The 27,108-nt window shown below is 33.2% G+C and overlaps 1 protein-coding gene across 1 annotated transcript in view; it reads left to right on the top strand.

Moving 5' to 3' along the window:
* The first annotated feature begins 11,840 nt into the window (after positions 1-11,840).
* Positions 11,841-27,108, top strand: part of LOC149541300 (uncharacterized) — an 87,610-nt gene continuing 72,342 nt past the window's right edge. The window contains exons 1-11 of the mRNA XM_089795591.1: positions 11,841-11,911; positions 13,173-13,260; positions 13,398-13,455; positions 13,658-13,692; positions 13,797-13,874; positions 14,095-14,138; positions 14,264-14,302; positions 14,431-14,510; positions 14,637-14,715; positions 15,010-15,151; positions 22,600-22,738. Of these exons, the coding sequence (XP_089651717.1) occupies positions 11,841-11,911; positions 13,173-13,260; positions 13,398-13,455; positions 13,658-13,692; positions 13,797-13,874; positions 14,095-14,138; positions 14,264-14,302; positions 14,431-14,510; positions 14,637-14,715; positions 15,010-15,151; positions 22,600-22,738 (853 nt within the window). The remainder of the gene's footprint in view (positions 11,912-13,172; positions 13,261-13,397; positions 13,456-13,657; positions 13,693-13,796; positions 13,875-14,094; positions 14,139-14,263; positions 14,303-14,430; positions 14,511-14,636; positions 14,716-15,009; positions 15,152-22,599; positions 22,739-27,108) is intronic.

The following is a 27,108-nucleotide window of genomic DNA, read 5'->3' as shown; positions in this document are numbered from 1 at the left end:
AAATTGCATGAGAAGAGAGCACATAGATTGTGCTTCCTTATAGCCAATCAAGGAGTGACACATGTCACATGGTGAGAGGATGGAGGAAAGGGGAAGGATGAGTCAACAAAGGAGGCTCAAGGGATAAAATCTTCATAAAGACCCTCATAATGACTTGTAAGAGCCATAAAAGGGCTTGTAAGAGTCATTTATGACCTAGTGGACTTCATAAAGTTTTATGGTTGAGATATTTTGAGGGTGATGAGAGCAATTTCGACTTGGACTTGATTAGGAGGGTTTTAAGTTTTCTTAGGCTTGTGCAAATGATTAGAGGATGGATTAGGATGGTTTAGGATTATCTTAGGGATAGGCAAGTGGATGGCATTTAATGAGGGTGGGTGAAGGAGGAGATATTTGTTAACTTTGGCTTGGGTTAGTAATTCTTAACCCATGTTTAGGGAATGTGACAAGGTTAGGAGGGGATTAGGATTAGGTTTAAAGACATCTTCTAGAAGAGTCTAGACTTTGGATGAGGATAAAGACTTTCTAGAATAGTCTAGAATTTCCTAGGATGAGGATGAAGACTTTCTAGAAGAGTCTAGAACTTCTTAGGATGAGGATAAATTAGATTTTTAGGAAATAAATAAAGTTTTATTTATTTCAAGGGTTTGGGTTGAGGAGATATTTATTAAAACTTTTTTTAATAAACATGAGGATTAATATTTAATCTTAATTAAATATTTTGAGTTGGGATTACGGGTAGGAAATGATGGGATTAGCCTTTAATTAAAATTAAAGAAGGATTAGAAGATTTTGGAAGAGGTTAGTGGTCTTAAGGAAATTGGCCAAGTTTTGGGCAAAAAATAAATTTTTTATTTATTTTGGGTTTTTTGGTCAATTTATTAATTAAATAATTAATAAATAAGGAAATAATGTTTAAATAAGATTTAAAAAATTTTGGGAGGGATTCCTTAATTAAATATTTTTAATTAAGATAAAGGGATTTAATGGCATAAAAATTAATTAATTAATTAAATAAATAATTAATTAATAAATGATGATGTCATCAGGACTTTTTCAAAAAATAAAAATACTTTATTTTCTAAAGGTTTTTAGGTGTTTACATTTTGCCCCTCTTTGATGTGATGCCGCAAGTGGCATGGCATCAAAGATAAGAAAATAAGATGCCCAAGGCTAGAGCAGAAGAGGAGAGAATGGACTGTGAGATGCCCCCTCAAGAAGGTAGCGGGGAGAGAAAGCGAGGCTCGATGGCTTCTTGAAAAGTACAAGAATCTTGGATGAGCAAGGAAACTCAGATTGGCAAAGAGAAGGGGCTGAATTAGCTCAAACTCTCACTATGGGAGAATGATAAAGGGAGAATCAGAGGAACAAGAGGAAGCAAGCTTAAGATCTTAGGGATTGCAGAGGATGAAGGAGCAGAGCACTATAAAAGGAATCCAAGATGGGGAGATGGATGAGGGGATTAAAAAAGCTGATGCAACAGGATTTCAAAGAGTCAGATTGGCGGAAGATGGGTTTCGGAGATCCCTAGGACTAGGATTGTGGATCTCGAAAGATGAGGCTTGGTGGATTGATTTGGATTGGTGGATCCCTAAGACTAGGATTGTGGATCCCTAAAGCTAAAGGTGAGGAGTGATTCAAAGAGATACTGATGCATAAGCTGGGGTAGGAGAGACGGATGCTGGATATGGATGGGGGATAATGGAGATGAAGGAAAACCATTGAAGCTTTTTGAGCGGGGGGGATACTTCAAAAAGTACCACCATGTAGTTGAGCACTAGATTTGCTATAGGACTATTGGTTAATTGCCAAGGTTACTGAGAACATCAAGGCCTTTTCACCAACTATCCAGAGGACTGACGAACTGACTCAAAACAAAAATGCAAGGATTTCCCCAGCATCACACATGAGTCCAAGAGGAAGCAGTGTGGAACATCTCCTTAGCTACCTCTATAGTAGCAACATACTCTGCCTCTCTAGTGGATAAAGCATTAACCTTATGTAACCTAGAAACCTAGCTCACAGCTACCCCACCAATAGTAAATACATAAATTGTAGTACTTTTTCTAGTATCAATATCCACTACCAAATCTGAGTCAACATAGCCCTATAAATCAATAGTAGAGCCCCCAAAGTGTAAACACTTATTGAATGTTCCTCTCAAATATCTAAGAATCCATTTAACTACATTTCAATGCTCAATACTTGGATGACTCATATACCTGCTAACAACTCCCACTACATGTGCAATATCTAGCTTAGTACATACCATAGCACACATCAAGCTTCCCACAACTAAAGCATAAGGTACCTTAGACATCTTGTTCTCTTCTTCTTTTGTCTTGTGACACATCTCCTTAGTCAACTTCAAATGACTAGGTAAAAGGTGTGCTGATAGTTTTAGCATTCTCCATACAAAAACATTGCAACACCTTCTCAATATAATCAATCTAAGATAATGTCAATTTCTTGTTCTTCCTATCTCTACAAATCTTCATGCCAAGGATTTTTTTTGTTGCTCCCAAATACTTCATAGAAAATGCATGTCCTAACTGGCATTTCATCCCCTTAATATGATCCATGTTAGACCTAGCTACAAGCATATCATCAACATATAAACATAAAATAATGTAGTTGTCATCATCCAACCTCTTAAAATAAATACAATGATCTGAATGCCACCTGTTATATCCATGCTCATGCATAAAACTGTCAAATTTTAGATACCATTACTGAGGTGCTTGTTTTAAGCCATATAAACTTTTCTTCAATCTGCACACTAAGTTCTCCTTACCTTTGACCTCAAATCCCTGTGGCTGAGCCATATATATCTCTTCATCTAAATCACCATGAAGGAAGGTTTTTTTAACATCAAGCTGCTCCAAATTCAAATATTTAGTAGCCACAATTCTTAAAATAGTGTGAATAGAAGTCATTTTAATAACAACAGAGAATATCTTATCAAGGTCAATGCCTTGATTATGTGCAAATCCTTTTACAACTAACCTAGCTTTAAATCTTTTCTTACCTCCATCCTCTTCTTTCAACTTGTAAACCCATTTATTCTATAAAGTCTTTTTACATGCAGGCAACTTGTATAAATCCCATGTCTTATTTTTCAGCAAAGAGTCCATTTCTTCTTTCATTATAGACTCTCACTAAATCTATGTATATTCTTGCACAGCTTCATCATAACATTCAGGTTCACCAACATCATTAAGTAAAATAGAATACAAGGAAGGAGAAGATCTTTCTAGAGGTCTACTCATCCTTGTTGATCATATAACATTGACTAGGGTATGTGGTATTTTTTGTTGTAGTTGTTGCACATCATGAGGAATTTCTAGAACATCAGCTCTTGGAGTATCATCCAACACTACATAATCATTTTCTTTCTTCTCATGTTACTGCAATAGATCTTTGTACAACTCTTTCTTATTGGAAATGACATCCCTGGTTCTTATAATTTTACAATTTTCAAAATTCCAAAGCCTATAACCAAATTCATTAATGTCATATCCAACAAATACACATTTCTTTGACTTAGTTTCTAGCTTGGTTCTATTTCCAAAATCTATATGAGCAAATGCTTCACAACCAAAGGTTCTAAGAAAAAAATAACTCACCTTCTTACCAGTCCATGCTTCCTCTAGAATACCATAACCCAAAGGAGTAGTGGGACCTCTATTAATCAAATATACAATAGCATTAATAGCCACAACCCACATGTTTAAGGATAACCCTGGATGCAACCTCATGCTTCTTGTATGCTCCATTGTAGTCTTGTTCATGTGTTCAACCACTCCATTTTCCTTTGGAGTCTTTGGAATAGTTTTATGTCTATGAATACCATTAGTGAAGAAATAATCTTCAAATTTATGATTGCAATACTCATCACCATTATCAGATCTAAGAAATTTTAATTTCTTTCTAGTCTCATTTTCAACCAAGCATTTCTATTTCTTAAAAGTTTTTTTAAAAAAAGATTTTTGTCTAAGAAAATAAACCCATACTTTTCTAGTTGCATCATCAATAAATGTAACATAATAATGAGATCCACCAAGGGAAGATACCTGAGCTGGTCCTCATACATCTATATGCACAAGCTCTAATTTCTCACTTTTATTTTCCTTCCCAATCTTCATAAAACTCACTCTCTTTTGTTTTTCATACACACAGCTTTCATAGAAATCCATATTAACACATTTCAGACCTGATAAAACTTAATTTTGAAAGAAGTACTTTCATACCTTTCTTACACATGTGCCAATTTTTTTTGTACCACAGCATTGTATTAGAATCTATAGCAACTATTTGTTCTCCCTTCTCAACTACAACAATTGTTCCTAAACATTCATTTTTTTCTGAAACAATCAAAGTAGAAGGAACATTATGACATATAAAAAGATATGAGGTGCCTACTTTCACACCTTTTGCTACTACAAGGGAACCTTTTGAAACCTTCCAATTTTTATCATTAAAAGTAACTACACAACCCTCATCACTAAGTTTCCCTACTAAAATTAAATTGCTACTTAGCCTTAGAACATGTCTTACCTCATGTAGTAACCAATGATTCACATTTTGCAACTTAATCTTAACTTTTCCCTTTCCAACAATCTGATAGGGTTCATTATCCCCCAAATAAATAAGCCCAAAATCCCCTTGGAAATAATCAATGAAATAATCTTTATGAGGTGTAGCATGAAATGAAGCACCAGAATCTAAAATCCATGAATCATCAACACTTTCTAAAGATAGAAGCAAAGCATCCTCTTCAGATTTGTTACTTACCACATTTGCCTCATTGTTTCCTTTTGGTTTATCTCCTTCGTTGTTCTTTCAAGTCCAACAATCTTTCTTCTTATGACCTGATTTCCCATAGTACCAATAGTCTCTCGATCCTCTGGATTGAGACCTCTTCCCCTTTGACTTTCCTCTTAATTTCCCATGATTTCCAAAATTATTTCCTCTCTTAGTTGTTTTGCCTCTGGTTTGTGTGTTCAAAGCACTTCCTGATGTAGATCCACCTAAGGTTTTCCTATGATTTTCCTCACTCAAAATAACACTGATCACATCATCATGTTTTAGGATACTAGATCTAGAAGCAGAATTACTCATAGCCATTACCAAGCCATTCTAGTTTTCAAGCAAAGAACACAAAATCAAGAGAGCCTTGATTTTTTCATCAAAATTGATACCCATAGAAGATAATTAAATAGTAATAGTATTAAACTCATTTAAATGATTTGCAATAGATCCACCTTTTTTCATTTTCATATTAAATAAACACTATGAAAAATACCTTGTTTAAAGCAGAGGGCTTTTTATATAGTTTCTCTAGGGTTTGCATCAACTTTTCTATTTTCTTCGCTTTTGTAATATTAAATGCCACCAATGGTGCCAAGCATAATCAAATGCTTCCAGGTGTCTTTCTATCTAAAAGATCCTATTATCACAAAAGTTTGCACCCTTGCTTGAGGTATGACCCTCAAGTGACCTTGTGTAACATGGAAACAACCTCCCAGTGTGGGGCTTGCACTCTAAGTTTGAATCTCTGGGCCAGTTTCCTTTTCTATCAAGATGCATCTAACTACTCTCGGAGAGGAGAAGGGAGAAGGAATGCATAAAATAAAATCTACCTATTCTAACCTAAGGGTTGATGTAGCAAAATAGAGTGTTCAAACCAATCTCTACCCATATATGCACTTTTGAACCATCATAACACTAAAAGATATACACATCCAGATATTTTTTAATTTAACAATTAGATGTTGATTAGAAAACCCAAATAAATGATGCAAGAAAAATGAGATTCACTTATATATCATTCATAGTCCAGAGAGATGCAGTCATGAAAAATTGCAGATATCCACAATACACCAATGAAAGTCAAATAGTTCTTGCACAATACATCAATGGCTAAAAGAGATAAGGCAGAATGCCATACAATTTAGAGACAAAGGGGATTTATAGTGGCAAGCTAGAGAAATGCTATAGAAACAAAAAGGGTCTAACCCTTACAAAATTTACAAAATTTGCCTTTATAGCTAAGGCATAACTAAGATATTTTCTACCCTAAACTAAAATCAACCACTACACCTAGAAGTTACTACAAATTTGGAAGAAATCTAATCATGGAATAACTCTAGATGCAATAGTGATAGGAAGAAAACAAAATCAATGCATCTAGCTCTAAGAAAATAAAATCCAAAAGATCTGATCATTATATGTAATAAAGAGGCATGGAGATGCATTAACACCATGGAACAAGGCCCAAAATGTTGGTCAACATTGGAGAAACTATCTTAATTGTAACGTTTCATGGCTACAATAAATAATTATGCACTGTTGTCAAAGAAAATGTGGGATGGGATAACACACAAGTTAATCCACCATGTAAATACATATTTTACCCATGTGGAATAAAATTGATTTTCCCTAAATATATGAGAACTATTTATGTAGATCTTCATTTGAATATGGATGGCTTAGATGTTACAAAAATATCCCCAATAGATGAATAAAACACAACCATAGATCAAGATCTTCCTTTATAACCACAACTGGTTGAGATGCACTCATAATATATCCAAAGATTTGCCAAGATCTAAAAGCCATTGTATCTTCTCAAAAGCAAAGGAATCAATGCAAAAATATGATCACCATTTGATTAAAAGTAGCCCAATAAAACAAAGACCCACCATATCATAAAAAGGACCCACCTGCCACATGGTAAGTGCTCACTATGTCGCATGAAATAACTACCTTGCAACTTTGCATAGCAACATAAAGACAACCATATATGATCCTTGATTTGATAGTTAGTAAAATGCACTGAAGGAACTGACCCACCACTTGGCACTAATTCATTTTTTGGCACATTTCCTAGTACATGGTCCAATAGGCAGCATACAATTTCACAATTTCAGAAAGAGCAAAAAAGTCACTCTCCAAAATGATAAAAATGGTTAACATGAAATATTAAACCCAGCAAAAAATGTACATTAACTCACAACTTGGCACATGAAGAAAAAATGAGCCAATTCGACACATGAAGAAAATGAACTAGCTCGACACATGGAGAAATTGAACTAGCTTGAAATATGAAGAAACAATGTTAACACAAGATGTTAACCCAACCAAAAAGCATGGTAACCCACATCAAAGAATCTAGTCCATTGAAGATCTCTCAAATCAGTTATTAATGATGGGCTGAATGGGGGGAAAAATTGGCCAATAGATCCCAGACATCATTTATCATAGATCCTTGATTCTTGGTTTTTCCTTCCAATAGCTTCCATAAATCCTTTTGATAAAGATAGTCCTCCATTTGCATTTTCCATAATTGAAAGTTCCATTGGTTAAACTTGTCAACCCTTAGCTTACCCTCATTTACCATCATTCCCACTCAACTGTGAGACTCCCACTCAACTATGAGACCTTCCTATAGAGGATCGCTATAAAAAATAGCAATGGTCTGGCTTAAAAAAAATGATGTCTGTCTGGCTCTAATACCACTTTGTAGGATTAACCTCAGATAGAAATAATAGTTACATGCAAATATAACCAATACTAGAAAATAGTAGATCGCTTAAAAGATAATACAAGACACCAAGATTTAATGTGGTTCACCTAATTCCTAGGCTACGTCCACCAATAGCAAGTCTAGGGCATACTTTAAGAAACCCCCCCTTTAGAAAAGGTGTAAAAACTTGGCGAAAGGTGTAAAACACCTAACAAAAAAAATTAAGTTTTGTGGGGAAAAAATCATTTTACAAAGGAAAAGTAATAATCTCCATTGGCGAATCATTCATAGTCTCTCAAACAATGTGAAAAATGTTGATCTCAGATTGGTTTTGACCAGTGAGTATCTATACACTTAATTCATTTACTTAGTTTATGCTAAATAAGTAGTATATACCAAGCACAACATGTATAAGATAGAGCATGTCAAGTCCACAGTGAGTGTCGAGTCACTCATGTGCTAAGTCACTCAAGTGCCAAGCAGATAGTATATGTCGAATGATACAGAAGCCAAGTAAGTAGTGCATGATGAGTCATTCAGATGCCGAGTCATAGTATAGAAATTAGTATATGTTAAGCATAAAAGATTATAGATGACAAGTAACACAATTTTTTCATTGTTGTTTGTAATGGCACAAACTACTATGTAAACCATTTTTGAGCTAACTTACAAATTGAATTATGATATTTTGATGATAAGGACAAATATTAAGTTGGATTTCCTATGAAGGACATGCATCCAATCAGGTAAAGGGAAATTTTAAGGGGAAAATGGATGAATCGTAGTCATTGATTCATATCTAACCCTAAGTCACCTAGATCTTCTCAAGGAGGAGCAAAGAGAGAAGTTTTGCATGCACAAACAGAGCATTCATGGTGGCTAATGAATTGTGGAGTGAAATTGCATTCTAGAATAAATTAAAGGAGAATAGAGGAATGAGATAGTGAACAACAAAGAGACATCTCATCAAGAAGGATCAAGAAAACATCAGTTTAGAGGTGATCTTTCATCAAGCAACAAAGTGTTAACCGTAAGATCAATGCGAAGTCATTCTAACAGGTGAATCCATTAAATCTCTTAATAGAGTAGTCCTAATAGGATGTATTGAAATCCTCTAACAAGGTGTTTACTTAATTTTGAGTTAAAGTCCTTTAACAAGGCACACTTTTAACAAGGTGAGACCTAATAGTCTTTGTGAGCCTTTAACAAGGTAGACCTTTCATAAGGTAGATCATGTTTCATGATCAAACATTATAAACTTCATTGGAAACATTTTATTACTATAGTAGTGAAGATTTGTGGGTGTCATCCCCATCCCAATTTTACCTTCTCATTGGAGGGTTTATGGGCAATCATATTTGGTGTCATATATGTGTGAATGCTTACTTGTTTACATGATTTAGATGTGCATGCTTTACATGGTATTTTAGTTTACTTAGTGAATTTATGAAATGGATGTGTGGAAAATGTTTTATGGGTCAAAGTTTAAACTACTAATTCATCCCCCCTCCCTCTCAAAAGTTTACATTTCCTATTGTAATTTCAACAATTGGTATCAATGCCTAGTTCTCTGAAAGAGAAGCTTTGCATCTTTGAAGAACGATCTTGAAAATGGAAGTCTAAAAGTTGGGAAAGATCATTGAGAATTAGGGAATTGAAATACAACTCATCCTACGTCAACTGAATGAAGCAAGAGAAGACTTAAATAAATCTTTAAAGAGAAGGAAAGAAATTGCTATCGAGGAGAATGACACAAAATATAGAGATATGGACACTACTAAGCTATTTGCTAATGGAGACTCCAATGAATTTCATGCAATAGTTGTAGATCTAATGGAAAAGAACAAAGCCCAAGCTAAGGAAATCAGAAATCTCAAGTTAGAGAAAGAATGACAAGCCATAATACTATGTGAGGTGATTAAAAATAAAAAGAAAGCTATTGAAGAAAAAGCCATGATTTTAGAAGACAAAACAGTTTTGACCAACAGTCTGGAAGAGAAATTATAGAGCTAACTAAGATTTCTAACATGCAATTGGATATTTTGACTCAAATGATGAATGCCAACTATGAATTGAAAGTCAAGGACATTGAGATAACAACATTGAAGTTGTAGAATGAGCAATTGAATAATGACCTAAAAAGGGAAAAGGAATTTTCTGAAAGTTTCAATAAACCAAGAAAAGCCATCAAATACTTTGAGCAATTATTGAAATCCCCTAGATCCAATAATGATACATCTAGATTGGGATACACAAGTATTGAAGGAAAGTCATCCAAAAGTGCTAAAGAAAGGAACAAAAAAGGTAAGAATTCCAAACCTACTTTTCATAATTGCAGTAAGAAATGACACATTACTAATGTGTGCAAGAGCAAGATTGTAAATTAGAATGTCAAGCATAAGAGCATATTTCACTACCATAAATGCAACAAATAAGGTCATCAAGCACATGAATGTAGAACTAAGGCCATGCACACTCAAATATTTGAAGGATATTGTTATAACTATTAGAAGTATGGACATAGAGCTTTTGAGTGTAGATCCAAGTCCATGTGGTCATCAAACAGGCAAACAAAGGTAAAAAATAATGGCAACTCTTACAACTAGAATTATAATACAAGATATAGTTGTCACTATTGTCAAGAGTATGGACATGTTCTTGAGAATTGTATTAGGACACACTTCAAAAGTGACTACAAAAGGTGGTTGAGTCAAATCACATATTTTAGCTATTTGAAGATTGGTCACATCAGTTGATATTGTCCAACAAGGTCAAAGACACCAAGTTGTGAGTTTAATAAAGTAAAAGGCAAAGAAAATATTGAAAATGTCAAAAATGAAATGAACAAGACATGGAAGAAAAAGGAGGCTTGCAACACATCAAATGAAGAAAATATCACTTCACCCAATGGGTCAGGTGATCACACCTCATCAAACTAAGAAATGAAGAGGTATGTAGGATTGATATTCAAAAGGTTATATGATACATTAGTTCCAAAGGATTTAGTTCTAAAAAGATTATATAAGCATGAATAAAGATGCAAGATGTTATTAGGAATCAAATAAATTTTTTTTTAAATTTCATGTTACTGTCGATCATGAAACGTTTCCTATGGTTGTTGAACAAATGAAAAGACTAGTGGATATCGAATGAGCCTAAAAATAGTTGATGCCAAGCTTACAACTATTTAAGCACTCAACATTAATTGTAGTACTTCAAAGGGGTATTTCATTGATTTCAACTCATTTTACATCATTTTGAAATTAAGAAAGAGCAAAAAGAGCTAGAGATGATCTGGAAATTCCACATTACTACATTTGACCCCATTTTTTGACCAAAATTTTTGACCATCAATTAAAAAGATTTAGGTTGGTCAGATTGTAGAAGAAATTTTTTCTCTTTTTTAAAAATCTAACCCGTGTTCATCAAAATTTTGACCAACATGGGCTTTAACTTTAAAATGAAAAATCATTTGATTGAGCATGCAAAGGAGCGAGAGGATGGTTAAGGGTTTAAGTTTTAATTTGTGAATGGATTCCCTAAAATTTGCTGTGAAACTGAAATTGAGATTGAGATTGAAGGAACTGGTTAAAGTTTTGGTGAAGAGGTGAAAATGGTTGTACAATTCAATGTTTCTTGGTTTGGGATTACTGCTAGTGTTAGTCATGGCATTGGCATTTATTGGTAGCCACATTGCAGAGGGGCAAAAATTGATGGGGAAGTGGAAATGAGGATCTAAGTCGATAAGTCAAAGAGCTATCTAAGAAAGGTTTGGTTTGAGAGTGTTGAAGGTTGGTGTTGAAATTATTGTTTTCAATTTTTTTATTTTTTTATTATTAAATTTGTGATAGAAGAATGGTGGTCTTTGGGCTGTGGTATTTAAGAATAGCAGGTGGTATTTGGGTAGTGGATTTTAAAGCCTACCACTGCCTTGTAGAGGCTGCGGGTTCAAATCTCGATCACCAAAACGACGCTATTGTCTCAGAAAGGCCTTTAGTTTTGTGGGTTTTTTTTACTAGAAAAATTATGTCCATTTTGTAATGCTAGTGAGTTTGGGGATGAATGGATCGTGGGATTTGTTTTAGTTAGGGTATACACAAGTACATTGCTGATCGAGCAAGTGAAGGAATTAGTTAGGTTTAATTTTTTTGATTGAAACTTCTTTTCACTCATTTTGTATTTGAACTAAAATTTGAGGGTAATCAATAGGTTCTGAACTTTTCAGTTTTATTTCCTACAAGTACATTGTTGATCAGGGAAGTGAAGGGAATTCGTTAGGTTTAGTTTGGTGAAGAAATTTTTGGATCATGAAATGGAAGTTGCTTGTTGCCACCCAGAAGTGATCATGGAAGATACGCACAATAAGGGGTTCAATCTGCATGGGTCAATATTTAAATTTAGACCATTTTGCCTAAAACTAGGAACATCTACCCAATTCATTCCAGATAATACTATTGTGACATCACTAATTGCATTGAATTCAGTTCCCCGTTCAACCTTCTTTGTTTGTTTATATTTTAGATTTTTTTGTCTCGAGTTTGGATGTGTTTGTTGCTTATATTTTAGATCAACTTATAAAAATATCGGTTCATGAAGGTGCTTTCTTTGTTGTAGTTTATATGTTGTTGGGAATTTTAAGTTAAATTTAAAAAACCTATGATGGAGTTATGAAATCGTCAATATTTTAAATCTCATTGATTGATTTATCATAGCATTTTGATGCATTGAATTGCAAAAAAAAATTCCTTATTAATTATATTTTTGGTTATTCCCTCTGGCTTAACTCTTGTTTTCATACAACCTCTGACAGAGATAAAAAAAAATTGTTGATTTCTTTTTCGATTGTCATGGAAAATTAATGAATTTCACTCTGCTTGGCAATTCTAAATCAAATGCTAGGATTCCATTTCTAGGGGTACGAAACCCTGCTTATGCCAAATGCATAATCATGAAAAAAAATGTTCTCACAAAAAATTTGTCTGAGCGAAACATCTTGAATAAGCACTACCTCTTTTTATGTTTTACACAGTACTAGACACATACTTTAACACACACTTACCCCCAATCTATCTCAATCCTCCCTTGCTCTCCATCCATTATTTTTTCTATTACACTATTTGATAATTTGTATTTATAAGCCCCTATATTTCAAATGTGATGAGCTTTTGTTAAAGGTGTTTTAAGTACTCTTTCTTCATTATTGTTTCTCATCAGATAGATAAAATTAGATATGCACGGTGTACCTTTCATGTGATTTAGTCCTTGTATTGCTAATGGTTGTTCTTTGATATTGAGGTTTTGTTATGAAGATAGTGACTTGCTTTGGTTGTTGTTGATTGCTATGCAATGGGTGTTCGCTAAAGAGTTTGCTCGTCCATAACATTTCAGAATTTGACTTAGTGGCATTTAACCTAAAATTCCTTTTGGCATAATAACCCTTGCATCGTGAGGTGCAACTGCCAGTGTTTATTCTGCCTTTGAGATTCATCATTTTCGTATTATGTCAATATTAATGTATACTTGTTTTTGCATGATGTTGTGTACTATTTGTTCCATGTCAAAATAGTAAGTCATATGTGCCAATAGGATATCTACTTTTAATTTTACTGATTTCATATATACTAATAATGATAATTAATTGCAGGTGTTCACATTACCGTCGAAGATGCCAAATAAGGGCTCCATGTTGTGATGAAATTTTTGACTTCAAACATTGCCATAATGAAGTGAAAGTATGTCTCTATTCTTTACTCTATCCAGTTACAATATTTTCTTTTTTAATTCATTCACCAGTATTAGATGAAGATCTCTCTGTATCAACCTCTAAACTTTGAACATATATGTGGTGGCTTGTGGTGTTCCTAAACAGAATTCTATGGAGATCAATGCACTTGATAGGCATGATATTCCTCATCATGACGTACAAAATGTATATTATCTCTTTCCCTTTCTTAACAGATATTATTTGTTACTCTAATTTTGGCATGCCAAATATTTTTATTTATTAAATTATCTTATAGATTATATAGCATTATAGTATTGAGTAGAAGTAAGACTTGAAAGATTGCTATGTTGCAAGTTTAACACTCTTCTATATTGTAGTTTTAATTTGTATTTATCTATTTTGGCAAGTCATCTGTTCACTTTGTAGTACTGAACAAGACATAAGAAATGGACAATGCTCTTCATTAATTTTAATTTATGTTCTATATCATGTTGATCCATGTATTATGGGTGACACCTGATTCTGCAATTTCCATGGCTGTAGGTTCAACAATACTATGTTAATTGTGGTGTCTGTATGGGGAAGTACTTTTGTGAGACATGCAAATTCTTTGATGATGATGTATGTTCTAGTTTTTTTCTATTTTTTGTAGTACTGATTCCTTGGAATAAAGTTTAGATGTGATAAAAGGCCTTGAAAATATGCATAATCTTCAAAGACAATTTTCTCTACCATATTGCATACCCAAAAATGCATTGAAGCAATAAATTGTTCAAATCAAAAGCATAAAATAGAAGAATGTATTTATTGCCAATAAAATTTATAAAATATTCTTTTCCAGGATTCAAAACAAAAATATCATTGTAATGGTTGTGGCATTTCTAGGTATAATTCTAATTGAAATCGTAATCTCTTGTTTTCATTAGACTACTCTGAAGCTGAACATAGATGGATTCCTTGCAGCTAATTTGTAGATAACTTTGGTTAATTATGTTATTTTTTTGAATTAGATTGAAGGAAAAATTCTTCCACTGCTATAAGTGTGGTAGGTTTCCTCTTCACTTGTTAGACTTATCAAATTCTCTCCCTTTGATGGTTGTTATTTCATTCTAGTCAATAAATTACGAGTTAACTGAAGATCAATGCTGATATGTTTTCTCATGAATCTTTTTCCAAGGTGTTGCTACTCTAACTCTTTGAAGGATCACCACCCTTGTGTTGAAAAAGCAATGCACCACAACTATCCTGTGTGTTTTGAGGTATGTGACATGATTCGTAGTTAAAGTTTCAAATTAATACAAGTTTGGGACTGCATTAAAATTTAATTAGAGAGATTGTAGTTGTTTCCTTTTTTCATAAATTTTTATTGGGCTCTTTATATGTAATTTTTGTTTGAACCTATAAAGGAAATCAGTGTTTTACCTTATGGACACACAATACAAAAGGATGGCTTAGCAGAAATGTAGCAACATCAATGGTAAGTTATCTTTAAGGCCTTAAAATACTTGAATTGAGATATTGAAATGTACTAGTTAGGTATAATTCCTTATAGTTTTGTGTATTATTCTTGTTTTAAATAGCTTTTGTGTAACACTCATAGGCATGAGGCCATGAGAACAATGCAGTTTTCTGAGGATAGACATCTAACTATTCTATAGTTTTCTTTGTAAAATCCATTTTTGAATAGTAGAAGGGATATATAATTTAGTTTCATAGCCTAATGCTCTATAAGTGTAGAATTTTTGAATTTTTTCAGGTTATGTGATGTTTACATATATGTCCATGCTTTCTCAAGCAGTTATTGGGAATTTTGTCCTTGTAAAATTCACAAAGATCAAGGATGCGTTGAATTAGAGTTTAAGGGATCTAGAAGAAATGGTGCCACAGGATTTATCCAGGTAGGTACATGAGTCAAAAATGATTGCATCTAAATTTATGCATATAATGTACTACATAGAAGTTAGAAACTTAGAACTATGTTTTGATAGTTTAGAGTTGGATTACTTTAGATGGTATGGATGAGATGTAAAGGTAAAATTTAATTTGTTTGTGATCGAATTGCATTATCACTGCATAACATGGTTGATCCTTAGTTGCAAAAAAATTAATTACATTTGGTTTCCACATAGCTAACACTACATAGAAGCACAAGAAAATTAGTGGATGGAACTCCATTACTTTATTCATACGTTAGTGGTATAAAATATTTTAGAGATACTGCTGAAAAACATTCTAGCTTTATATGTACATTTTGAATTGACTCTTTTGTTTACAAAACATGCACCCTGAAAATGTCAAACTTTTAATTGGATTTTGTAAGTTTTCAATTTTAAGATTTTAACATTATTTTAGGAATGGAAACTTGACATCTCATGAAATTTATGCACCTCTTTTCCTTTCTACCACTCTTGCATCCACAAAACTTCTATGGTACTTGATCTTCTTTAATAGAAAATGGTAGTTTTGATTGCTTAAGAGAAATACTATTTATGTTCAAGTGATTTAGCAACAACCTTTAAGTCTTTAAATTTTGAAGCATTTGTTCTATAAATCCCATCAATTTACTTCTAAAAATGCAACATCAAATTATCAATAAAATGGTTTTATTTGTGCTTTGCATTTAATAATGTTTATAGTGGTAGTCAGGTGTTAAAAACCAACCAATTCATGCCATAACCAATAGTAGCACTACCCAGATTGCGAATAGTTTATTTAGTACATTCTTAAGTGTTTCTGTAGATGTCTTCCTGGCCACCTTCTTTCCTAAATTCTAATCACACATTTGTTAGTCTAGCCAATGAAATTCATATAAATCTATGAATAGAGTTGATATGAAAGAGGAATGTCACACTGGAATTTACAAAGAGAAAGATAATTTAGAATAATCTATTTGCACTTGCTAATTTTTTCAACTTTCGCTAAATGAAATCTAAACTTACCATTTACTTTTCCCTTAGAAGAATACTACCAATCATGAAGTTCTTGAAGCACTCAAATAGTTGCATTTGTTATTGAAGTGTTAATGGGGAAGTTTGGGAGATTTGTTTGTTTATGTTGATGGTCATTTTGGCTTGCCTTTAAATGAGCTTTCAAAACTTTTCTAGATAGTTTTATTTATCTGTAAATTGAAGCTTCTATTAAGCTTTTATCCATTGACATATTTTCATTTTATGGAAGGGAACAAAATTGAATCCAAGACCAGGCTATGAGAGATGATAATCTAGACTCCCTGATTACTATATCCTCTGGGAGAAAATTGGAGGAAGAGGAAATGTAGGCATTAAGGCAAGCATAGCTTAGAAAGGCAGTTAAATTTTGATCTGAACTGGAAAAAATGATAAACCAAGGAACCATCTATGCCAAGGGCTACCATCTCACTTAGCCATCTCCTCTAGTTTACATCTATTGCATGAAGACCCAGCCTCCCCTCACAGACCACTCAAGACACCTGACCACTTCTTTTTGCACCCGTGTTTCCTATTACTCCTCAAATTTTTGGATCCTAGGACCCAGCTCTACATAGCTAGGCACTTCCTAGAATGGTTGAAACCTCCCTCAGATAGGAATAGAAGAGTTGACAACCTAGAATATTTAAGTTGCATTCATTATGGAGAATACCAAGACTATCTATCTATTAGTTTGGGTCTTTACAGAAGGTCGAATTCCTCAAAGGCATTGTTGACAGGGCCTTTCTCTTGGCTAGAAGTGTGTCATCTTCCATAATTCCCCCTAAAAAAGAAGAGGACAAGGGAAGAACGCTTCCTAGATGACCACACAAGTACCAATCTACCTGCCACCTGCACCTGTTGTTTGTCTTTGAATTCCTCTATCATGGAGTTGTGTGTCTCTAAGATATCTATATGTGTAAAAACCTCCCATCGTAATATTTTCTTAATAAAATTTGGAGAGGTAAGGTTTGGGATAAGAAAGTTATTTTTAAATCCCGTACCTGAGACTATTGCTCCATGGTGTGAGTCTCTTCACTTGTGTCATCAAAAAATTAGCTTTATTGCCTTTCACTCAGATCATACTATTGTGCACCAGTCAAATAGCTAATACAAAATACCAAGGTGAATTGTACTTGAATCTTATTTTCAGTATAAGATCTCACCTACACATGCTACTGAAGAGAGTGGAGAAGTTTCTTATTATCACCTACAGACATCTCTAGATAGACCTTCATGCCTCTGCCAAAGATTAGCCTTTAATGAGGAGAAATTATTCAACATAGCTATAGAAGGAAATAACTTAATTTAATGGGGGTTCAAGTGAGACACAATGGAAAATATGTAGGAATTGCAAGGCCTATATTCTCTTTCGAAGCACCATGAAAATTTTGCTTGACTAAAGCTACTGGGGATTTCTTCCAAGTAGCTGAAAATCTCTCCTTTATTTCATTTTCTTCTTTAACGGGACTTGGTAGTTGTTATGTGACCATTATTGCTTCATTTTATCTATAACAAGAGTAGAGTTTAAGGAGTAAGAAAATGCTAGTCATTTTCTACTAATTTCTATATATCAGGTAAATTTTCATAGATGACTCATGAAAACACTTTGAAAAATATATTTCCTTTAGATATACTGTGTTGTTGTAACTGCAAAAAAAATGGAGATATGATGTCTATATTCCTTCAGTTTGTGACCGCAAAAGTTGAAATCTTTCATTCTTGTGGTAGCACAACTAAGATAATGCTATGTCTACTAAATTTGCAAAATCTTATTTATCTTGGATGATGACGATAGAGTTTGCAATTACATAGGTGCCAAAGAAATTATTCCTACTCTTGTGAGTTTCTTGTGGTCTGTAATTGATGCCTCTAATATCAAGGTACAATAGACTTGGTCTTTGGCTCTGTTAAGCATTGCAAGAAATGATAGGTATGTAATGATTATGTATCATGATAATTCATACACAAAAGTATGTTAATATTATGGTAACTATCAGGTTTGATTCGTGAGTTCTTTATGAATTGATTTGTAGGAACAAGGGATTGATCATATCCTTAGGAACAAGGAAAAACAAGTGGCAGGTGGGCCAGGACAATGATATCCACTTGTAATAATCAAAAGTTAAAGAAAAAATGTTCATGACATTTTTTGGCTGCTCTAATGTTGTTCCTGTGTGGTGATGGTGATTGAGTTTACTACAATAATGCTTGAGATTGTCTTGTAGGAGCAATTATTTATACAAAGATGGTGTGATGAGAGAGCCATGAGACTTATGAGTTGGCATGAATGACTCTCCTATGTTAACTCTTGAATAAAGGAATACAAGCCCATATGATCTCTTTAATGAATCAAGTGCAATAGAGAATAGTTTAATCAACTTAAATTAGTGATACATGCATCTTGGGGATGATCATCATCTTGAAATTGGAGTTAAAGTGAGAAAGTTGATCTTTGAAGAGTGTTCTTTGGATAATGTAAAACTTGTAGTTGATTTTTGTTGAACCTATTTTAGTTGATTACTATTTTACTTACTGAATTGGTCAATTCAATCCTAAGTTTGATCTCGAGGCTGCAAGTAGAATACAATCTTTTAACAAATTGTAGACATCCTAAAGAACTTGTTCAACACTGGAGGAAACAGAGCAACTGCCAAACAAAACTTTGAACTTTCCAATTTCCTTCTTGTAGACTCATATCATGTGGAAACTTGAATATAGGCACTTTTATCATCTATACACATATTGTTAGAAGTGCAAGTCAATAATTGTATATGCAAAGAAAATAGAGAAGATGCAGATATATAATGTGTAATCTATTAGAGTTCATGATTTTTTATTAGCACTTGTGATTGGCTGCTATCATATGCAAGCCCTAGTGTAAATTTTAATTATTCATCTTGATTTAGAAGGTGAAATTGGAGCTTTTATCCTCATGCAGGGTCACCTACCTCATCGACCTAGTATTCACAAACTTTGAAAGAAAACCTTTTTGAGGTTTGCGGTGTACCTATTTCTTGCACATATTTCTTTTTTAGGAATGCTTTTATTTCCTCCTAGCATTATAATCATGCTTTATGCATACTTACCTTGTTCTCCACATTTATGGTGACCACACTAGACATCAACACAACTCTTTTGGCATCAATAAATCCACTTTCTGGAAGGCTTTGTTTGATATCTTGAAACTCAACTAAGCCAAGAAATCTACTCTAGTTGTATTCTTACTCCTTTCACCAAATATCCTACACTTCCTTCACTCCCAACACTAATTTTTCCAAAGTTGCTAGGTACTAGCCATCAAAATTTTCTTTAAGGCAATGACTAAGATTGAGCAAAGAGAAATGGGTCCTACAAGCCTTCTTACAGCTTTGGGCCATTCCAACCATTTGCAACAACCAGTGGAATATCAACACTAAATAGAGAAACATTTAACTGAACATATGCACTAAACAATAGCTAATACACTATCATCCACCATGAGAATGCAAGCTCAAAATAAGAATCCTTCACAAATGTGGCTACCCTACTTGAATAAATTAAAGCATGATGACAATGCAACCAAATTAGTTAAGAAGCTTCATTAACTATCCCTAAGTGTTTCATACTTTTATAGAGTTTAGGAATGATACTCATACACCAGGACTTAACTTGTGTCACTCTATAAATTCACACCTACAAAATGTCTTATTGATGTGACATTATACATTGAGTAGGAGGTCATGTAGAACTTCAAGCTATTTGACACCTTTCAAAGATAATCACAAATTGCATCACTAATCTGCTTTACCTAAAAGATTTTATGATTGCCATTCTAACAGTGTGAATGTATTGATACATTCATTAGTGAAAAATTTAAGATTTAGGAAGACCTTTAACCCTACTAAGAAGGGTTATCAAATCATTGACCTCTTGTTGGAATTTAGTACGGGGGAGTCTTTGGCCACCTTGCAATGGCAAGCTTCGATGTCTTGAGCCAGTTCATGTTTATATTCTTCCTACATTTCTCAGAGTGCTTGCATTATAATCTTATGCTGACTATATGATGATAACAGCATACTCATTGATGTTTGGGCATCTAAAAATCTTATAAATGAAATCCTTGTCTAGCATTACAATCATTTTAATCTGCATTTTTTATGCTCTTGCTCTCTACATCAATGTGACTCAAGGCTCATTTCATTGACTGACCTTCCCCTTCAATTCCCTATCAGAGATGTGAAACACACACTATAACATGTCTCCCTCTGGCATCTCGATCTGTGGATGGAAGGGCCAAAGAAAATGGCATGATGTAATCACATCTAATTTCTAGATGTCCTCAATGGTGATGAACATGCAAGCCAGCTAAAATGTTAGCATCTCCACAATAAGCATGCAGGATCCTTATCTCATTTTGCAGCTCTTCAATTACATTTGTTGCATCTGACTACTGATAATGAGACAAAGCTGAGTGTACACCCTCTACTATGATGGCTTCCAATTTTGTCCTACCCCCAATCATGTATTGAACTGCCATTACTAGAAATTAATCTGGTAGAAGGAATTGGAGAAGCTATATTCTAACGGTAGCATTCAGGAGATATTGTGCAATATGGAGATAACATCTCTTCAATTTGTAGCTTTGGAGTGATGCTCTCACATCAAATTTTTGCAAGACTACTTTTATAAATAGCAACACTAAAGCAGCTGGTTCTTAACAAGTGAAATTACCAAAATTTTATTGTAAAGATGATGTTCTAACGGGTGTACACCTTGTGTTTCTATTTCTCAAGCATCACTTTTCATGTTAGGAAATTCATGGTTTTTTTTGTCTTCTTTGGTCATATGTTCTAGGAGGAACTTATTAACTTGCATGATGTTAATTTTCAACTTGGCAGCAATCTTAGTATTTGTTATGTGTGAATTGTAGGAAAGAGATTCTTTTTCTTCGTGTTGGAATTTTGAAATCACATTCTAGCTCTCCAGATTGTTAAATTTGATGTGACTTTTTCATTCTTTTTAAACTTCATTTTTGTTTGGGGAATCTTTTTCCAACTCTGAAAGGACCCACATGGCATTTATGTTTTATCTTCTATTTCACTTTGTTTTATATCTAGTACCCTATATTACATCTATTAGTCTTGTTTTCCTGATTTTGTACATTGATGGCTGGTAGGGGTGATTTCCTTACATGAATCTATATAATTCATTGGTATAAAATCCATCTTTGCTGATCAAAGAGGGAACCAATAAATGGTTTATTTTTAATGTAGAAACTAATGGTTGTGATAGATCAGTAGAGGACTTGGTGGGGAATATGAAGAAGGCACTTTGAGTTAGTAATGATATGAAGTATTTTTGAGGTCTAATCATCTATGTATACTCAAGTCAAATCATTTTGTATATATATACTTCTAAATTTCTAATGGCACTTTTAAATTTCTTGAGTACAAGCCTATATTGAAGTTGCTGAAGGAATGTTGATAGATGATGTCAATTCTAACAAAGCAATCGGTTTACGTGGGGCTAAATTTATTCTATGCCAGACCAACAAAACTCAAAACCTTAATGTTTTGACTCATTGTAACACTGGAAGGTGTGACAGAACTTCAATAATATGTTTGATGTATCCATTTCTTTGTGAACTCTGCATGATTTTAACATAACTTAGTGATGTATTTGGTCAGTCTTGCAACTGCTGGATATGGTACTACTCTTGGTGTGATTCGTGCACTTCATTCTGAGGGACTATTAGAGACTACTTTTTGCATAGAGACGAGACCATTCAACTAGGTATTGTGGATGGTTCTTTGTTAATTTTTATGACTAAACTCTATATTTTAGTCTATAAGAATTCACTTCATGTCAAAAATCTTCAAGAAAATTGTTCAGTGTTGTTTGTATCTAGATTCTAATAATTAATATAACCTGAAAAATTATCATAAACAATTTTGACTCAAAAAGTTATCATAGATTATTTCAATTTAAAAAGTCATCCACTTTAGCATATGTAGTGATTTCCACCTACCAATTGATTGTTCGTTTGATGTGAACAGACTGTTCTGGTTATTATTTGATCAAGAGTCCTCTCTAAACATAGAGAGTGTATTGATGGTTGACAATTTCACAGGCTTGCTGATTATTGAAGAGATTAGGTGGAAATTTTCATAGTATTTTATTTCAGCTAGTCCTGCTTGTGCTACTATTTTTCATTTTTGAAAGCAACATAAGTTTTTTATTAGCATTTTTTTGAAGAAACTTCCCTGTTGTATCCCTCAAAGTTGATGAAACATGAAAAGTGTTGAACATTTTGATCCAACTCTGCATTTTATTGAAATTCCATATCTGAACAAATTTATCACGTATGATTTCAATATCAAGATTTATATTGACTTGAAGATTTTTTGAATTTCTTTTAGGGATCAAGTCTCACCACATATGAATTGGTCCATGATCACATACTTGCAATCCTTATAGAAGATTCTATAGTAGTGGCATTGCAAAAGTTAGGTCGTGTAGATGCTATAGTTGTAGGAGCATATAGGATTGCAACAAATGGTATGTAGAATTACTATTAATATCCTACAATTTCTTTGCTATGATATTTGAAATTGATGTTCATCAAATTAAATCTCATTAGATGATTGGCTGACAAAATTTTGCCAACAACATTTGTTCTTATATGTTAAGGCTTCCTAAGTTGGTATTATATTTGTATTGTTCGTTGTGTCTAATAAACAAGTAAGAATTTGCAAATATGTAGGCCCTTTCTAATATAACTTTATATTTATGGTCTAAATATTGTGATAAGCTGTCTGATATGACAATATATATATACTCAAAGATGATGTCATTTTTGATGGTAGACTTTATATGCCTGCACTGAATGGGTGCCAAAGGCAATATGCTCTCTTACAGAGTGATCATTGCGAGATACAAAATATAATAAGTTCTTCCAATCTTCCTAAGTTGAATGATAGAACTACCTTTTTATAGCTTACATTAGAAATGATTAGTCATGTTGTAAATGACATGAGTTATATCTCTTCTCAGTTGCACCCTTTCATAATAATCTCTAATCACTTCTCTTATGATCCAGATTGGTTTGTTCACAATAAGCACCATTTATTTCTTCTTGTATATTGTTGTTGACTAAAGACAATAAATCATTGTCTAGACATGTCTCTTTAGATATCAATTAATCTTCCAATTTGTACTTGCTAGTCAATGGCCTAGCATTGTGTCTAATTGGTTTATGTTTATTGTTCACTATCAACTTCTGGTTGTGTAATTTTGATTATTCTATCCATTAATTAAGGGGTCGAGGGGATTAATATTTGATTAAAAAACTTATGGGGATCAATTTTCTAGTTGACCATCAAGTAGTGTACAGATCACTGGTCCTCAAAACTTGGTATCATCATTGTCTTCTTGAATTTGAGTAATAATATTAGCTTCTGTTGCCATAATGATCTGATGGGGATATCATCTTCGTACATGGCTTTTAGACTTCACCACTTTTTGTTTGACCACTTCATATGATATATTGGTTACCTTATATTTGAACAATGCTCCTATAGGGATTAGGATATCTCGATGTTGACATGTCATTATGATCTTTATTCATTTGCTTAGAAAATGTTTGGTTAGCATTCTATGTCTTCATATGGTCTTTGTACATGTTGGCCAAAATAATCACATGGAGTAAGAGGACCTCCTTGGGATATTGGAATATAAAGATTGGGCTCCTCTTGAAGATCATACAACTTTCAAATCTTTAATTAAAACTTGTAATATCGTACATGGATTTGTCAGTCTTGAATTTGGGTATATTACAGTTGTGGTCTTACATTTAGTACAATCTAAAAAATCTCACTATGCAGTTGATTAATGTGCACGTAATATATTCTTGTATGTTTCATAATCTTGATAATTGTTGTGGTGTTTCATATTTTTAGGTCACTAAAATGTAGCAACCGAAAAAAAAAATTGAGGGGAGAAGCTCTAAGGAGGATGAGAGTTCAAAAGAAAGTGAAGAGGAGCCAAAGGCCAAGAAATGCATTAAGGTATAAGAACATGCCTTCCTTTACCTATGATCATTTGCATCTATGTTAATTTCTGAAGATACATGCATGGATGCAGACATACATTCATTTGTGCACTTATATAAAAGGTGTTTTATAAAATGGAATTCAAAAAGGTAAATCTGGAGTTTAGAATATTTTGCAGACAAAATACTGTGTCAAAGTCCAAACAGAAAAGTTCATGGTATCTTCTCTTTCTAAATCAATTTTTTTGGCATTTTGGTATCAAATAGAACTTCGATTTTTTTCAAAATATTGGAGTGAAGTGCACAAATATATCTATTGCAAGAAACTCATAAAAATTATAACCAAAATTATCTCCCATAGAGCATAAGTTCAAATAATAGTAGAGAGACCAATAAGACCAGGTCCTAGAGAGCTTTAAAAAGATTGAGTACACATATCTGGCAGATTTACACGAAACGATAAGAAAATATGAACCAAGATACAACATAGAAGAACAATAGAAGTAATAACTACAAGAATTATTCCCCCTTCTATTTTTCATTTCCTTCTTATTAATAGTTTTGAGTAACTTTAGCATTTCTTCAGAAATTTGGTTCCAAACTCTCTACACTTCCTAACCCACCTCTCAAGATAGGTGCTAACTGCTAACATAACATCTTGAAATAGAGTAGATCCATCATCCATGGTTCCATTGTTGGAGGAGCTATCTACTAAAGTCTGCTGAAACTTAGCTGCATCCAGAATACCCACGTCACCAAGAGCCTTCTTGTTTTTCTCTTAAATAAACTGCATCTACATATGTTGGAGTAAAACTATTGGAAGTGCTTTTATCTTCAAAATATACTTCATGCATTTTCCATCCATCCAATTCATGGCTTATGTTCTAAGAATCAGCTCCTCAACATTGCCCCACACTTTAGGAATGAGATTTGGAATGGAAGGGTCCCACTTTAACAAACTTATTTGCATCTTCATGGCATCTTTTTACCTAAAAAGACATAATGGAGATGATAACTTCTCTGGAGAAGTCACCTAGTAATATTTTTTGTCCTATAACACATATTTAATCCTTTCCATTCAAATAAACAATAAGATTTCAGTGGAGAGAATTAACTGCAGTTTGGGAAAAAACAAGTTTATCATCAAAATTAATAGATCCAAACACAATATGCCACCATTACATAGTAGTCTTGTTGAAGCATGCCATCAGAGATGGAAGAAAATACTTCCAAAGATGTTTCAATAGAGAACAATTCAAAAAGGAAATGATAGAAAGAATTCATTTGACCACAGGCCACACACAACATAAATTAGTAGCAAAACAATAGACAACGACAATAAACTTTTGATGAAGTTAACAAAAATTAAAACATGGCATTTTGCGTTCTTAAACATGGTATAAGGGTTTCCTTGATTTTTCCTAAAATATTTAGAATCTCTACACTTGAATTCCTTCACAGCATATTGTGATGTAGTTATTGATGATCGTGATTCCATAGGCCAGATGCTCTAGATGTTGTGGGTGTTCATAGGGAATAGAATATTTAAGTTTCATGATGTTCCCTAATTTTTTTTAGGGTGTTAAAGAAATGTTATGTAAAAAACTATTTGTGTTTCATTATCTTCTCAAAACTTTTTAGGTGTTTTAGAAAACTAATTTGGAAAAGAATAGTTGAGTTCAGAAAATTGATATTGAAAAAAATAGTTATGTTTATGCAGTACATTTTTAATTGTCAAAAGAGTGATATGAAAATAATAAAAGTTGTTTTATTATGTTCTTCAAAACTTTTGGAATGTTGGCACAATGATATGGATAGAAAACTTGCACTTCATTATTTTTTATAACATGTTAAAAGAATGATATGAAATGTAACGGTAATGTTAAAAGAAACATTATATTCTACAAATGTTTTTAGATGTCAAAAGAATGATATGGGAAATAATATCTCATTACATTCTCTAAAAAAATTTAGATGTTAAAAAATGGTTTTGAAAAATTAGTCACATTTCATTATGTTCTACAAACATTTTTTTGGAAGCTAAAAGAATTATTTGGGATGATAAATGTTGAATGCAGATGGTGGACTAAGGATACTGTAGCTGTGGTCATAAGGGCAGACAAAGGAATAGATTTTGAAATTATACGTTAGTTGGTAGAAAATGGTTTGACTGTTGTTCTCACTTCAAGATATCTCAACAGAGGATTGAGAGCCACCAAAACCTGTCATGATGAGGGTCTCAACAACGTTGTATTCCGTGAGCTGGATATAGAGAGCTTGTAGAGCATTTCAAAATTTTCAATATGGCTCAAGGATAATTATGGTGGTCTAGACATATTGGTATTATTCTACCTTAAATAACTCTCATTATCTTCTCTATTTAGTCATCTAGAACCTCAAATTACACCAAACTTGTGTTTCTACTTTTTAGCAGACAATATGCCCACTTCATTTAGGAATATAGGACTTTAAGTTGACCTTCTCAAATGATTTATTGTAGGTGAAAAATACTAGAATCTTTGGTACCACTATTGATAAGGAAGTTGCAATTCAAGCTGCATCAATTTCACAAATGCAACATGATTTGATGGTAATTTTTAACTTTGTAAGGATACATTTTCTTTTATCTGAAATCTATACTCAGTGGGTAAGGTGAAGTAAAGTTATAATATGTAATTTTCTTTTGCATAAGTTGTCTTCCACCTTGAAATCAAATATCTAGTAGGATTTGATGAAATCAATATCTACAACTTAATATTATCTCCTCTTTAGTTCTATTAATATGAATAACTATCCACACTGGAATCAATACCTAATAGATTTGATATATTATAGTAGCCTCCATTAACATGAACTGGCAACCTAATATATTGTCTTC

This window comes from Cupressus sempervirens, chromosome 8, assembly GCF_028749045.1.
Source record: "Cupressus sempervirens isolate cs-2001-9-10 chromosome 8, ASM2874904v1, whole genome shotgun sequence".
In the NCBI taxonomy this organism is placed as follows: Eukaryota; Viridiplantae; Streptophyta; class Pinopsida; order Cupressales; family Cupressaceae; genus Cupressus; species Cupressus sempervirens.
The sequence above is the reverse complement of the archived record's forward strand: the minus strand, read 5'-3'. Positions and strand labels throughout refer to the sequence as shown.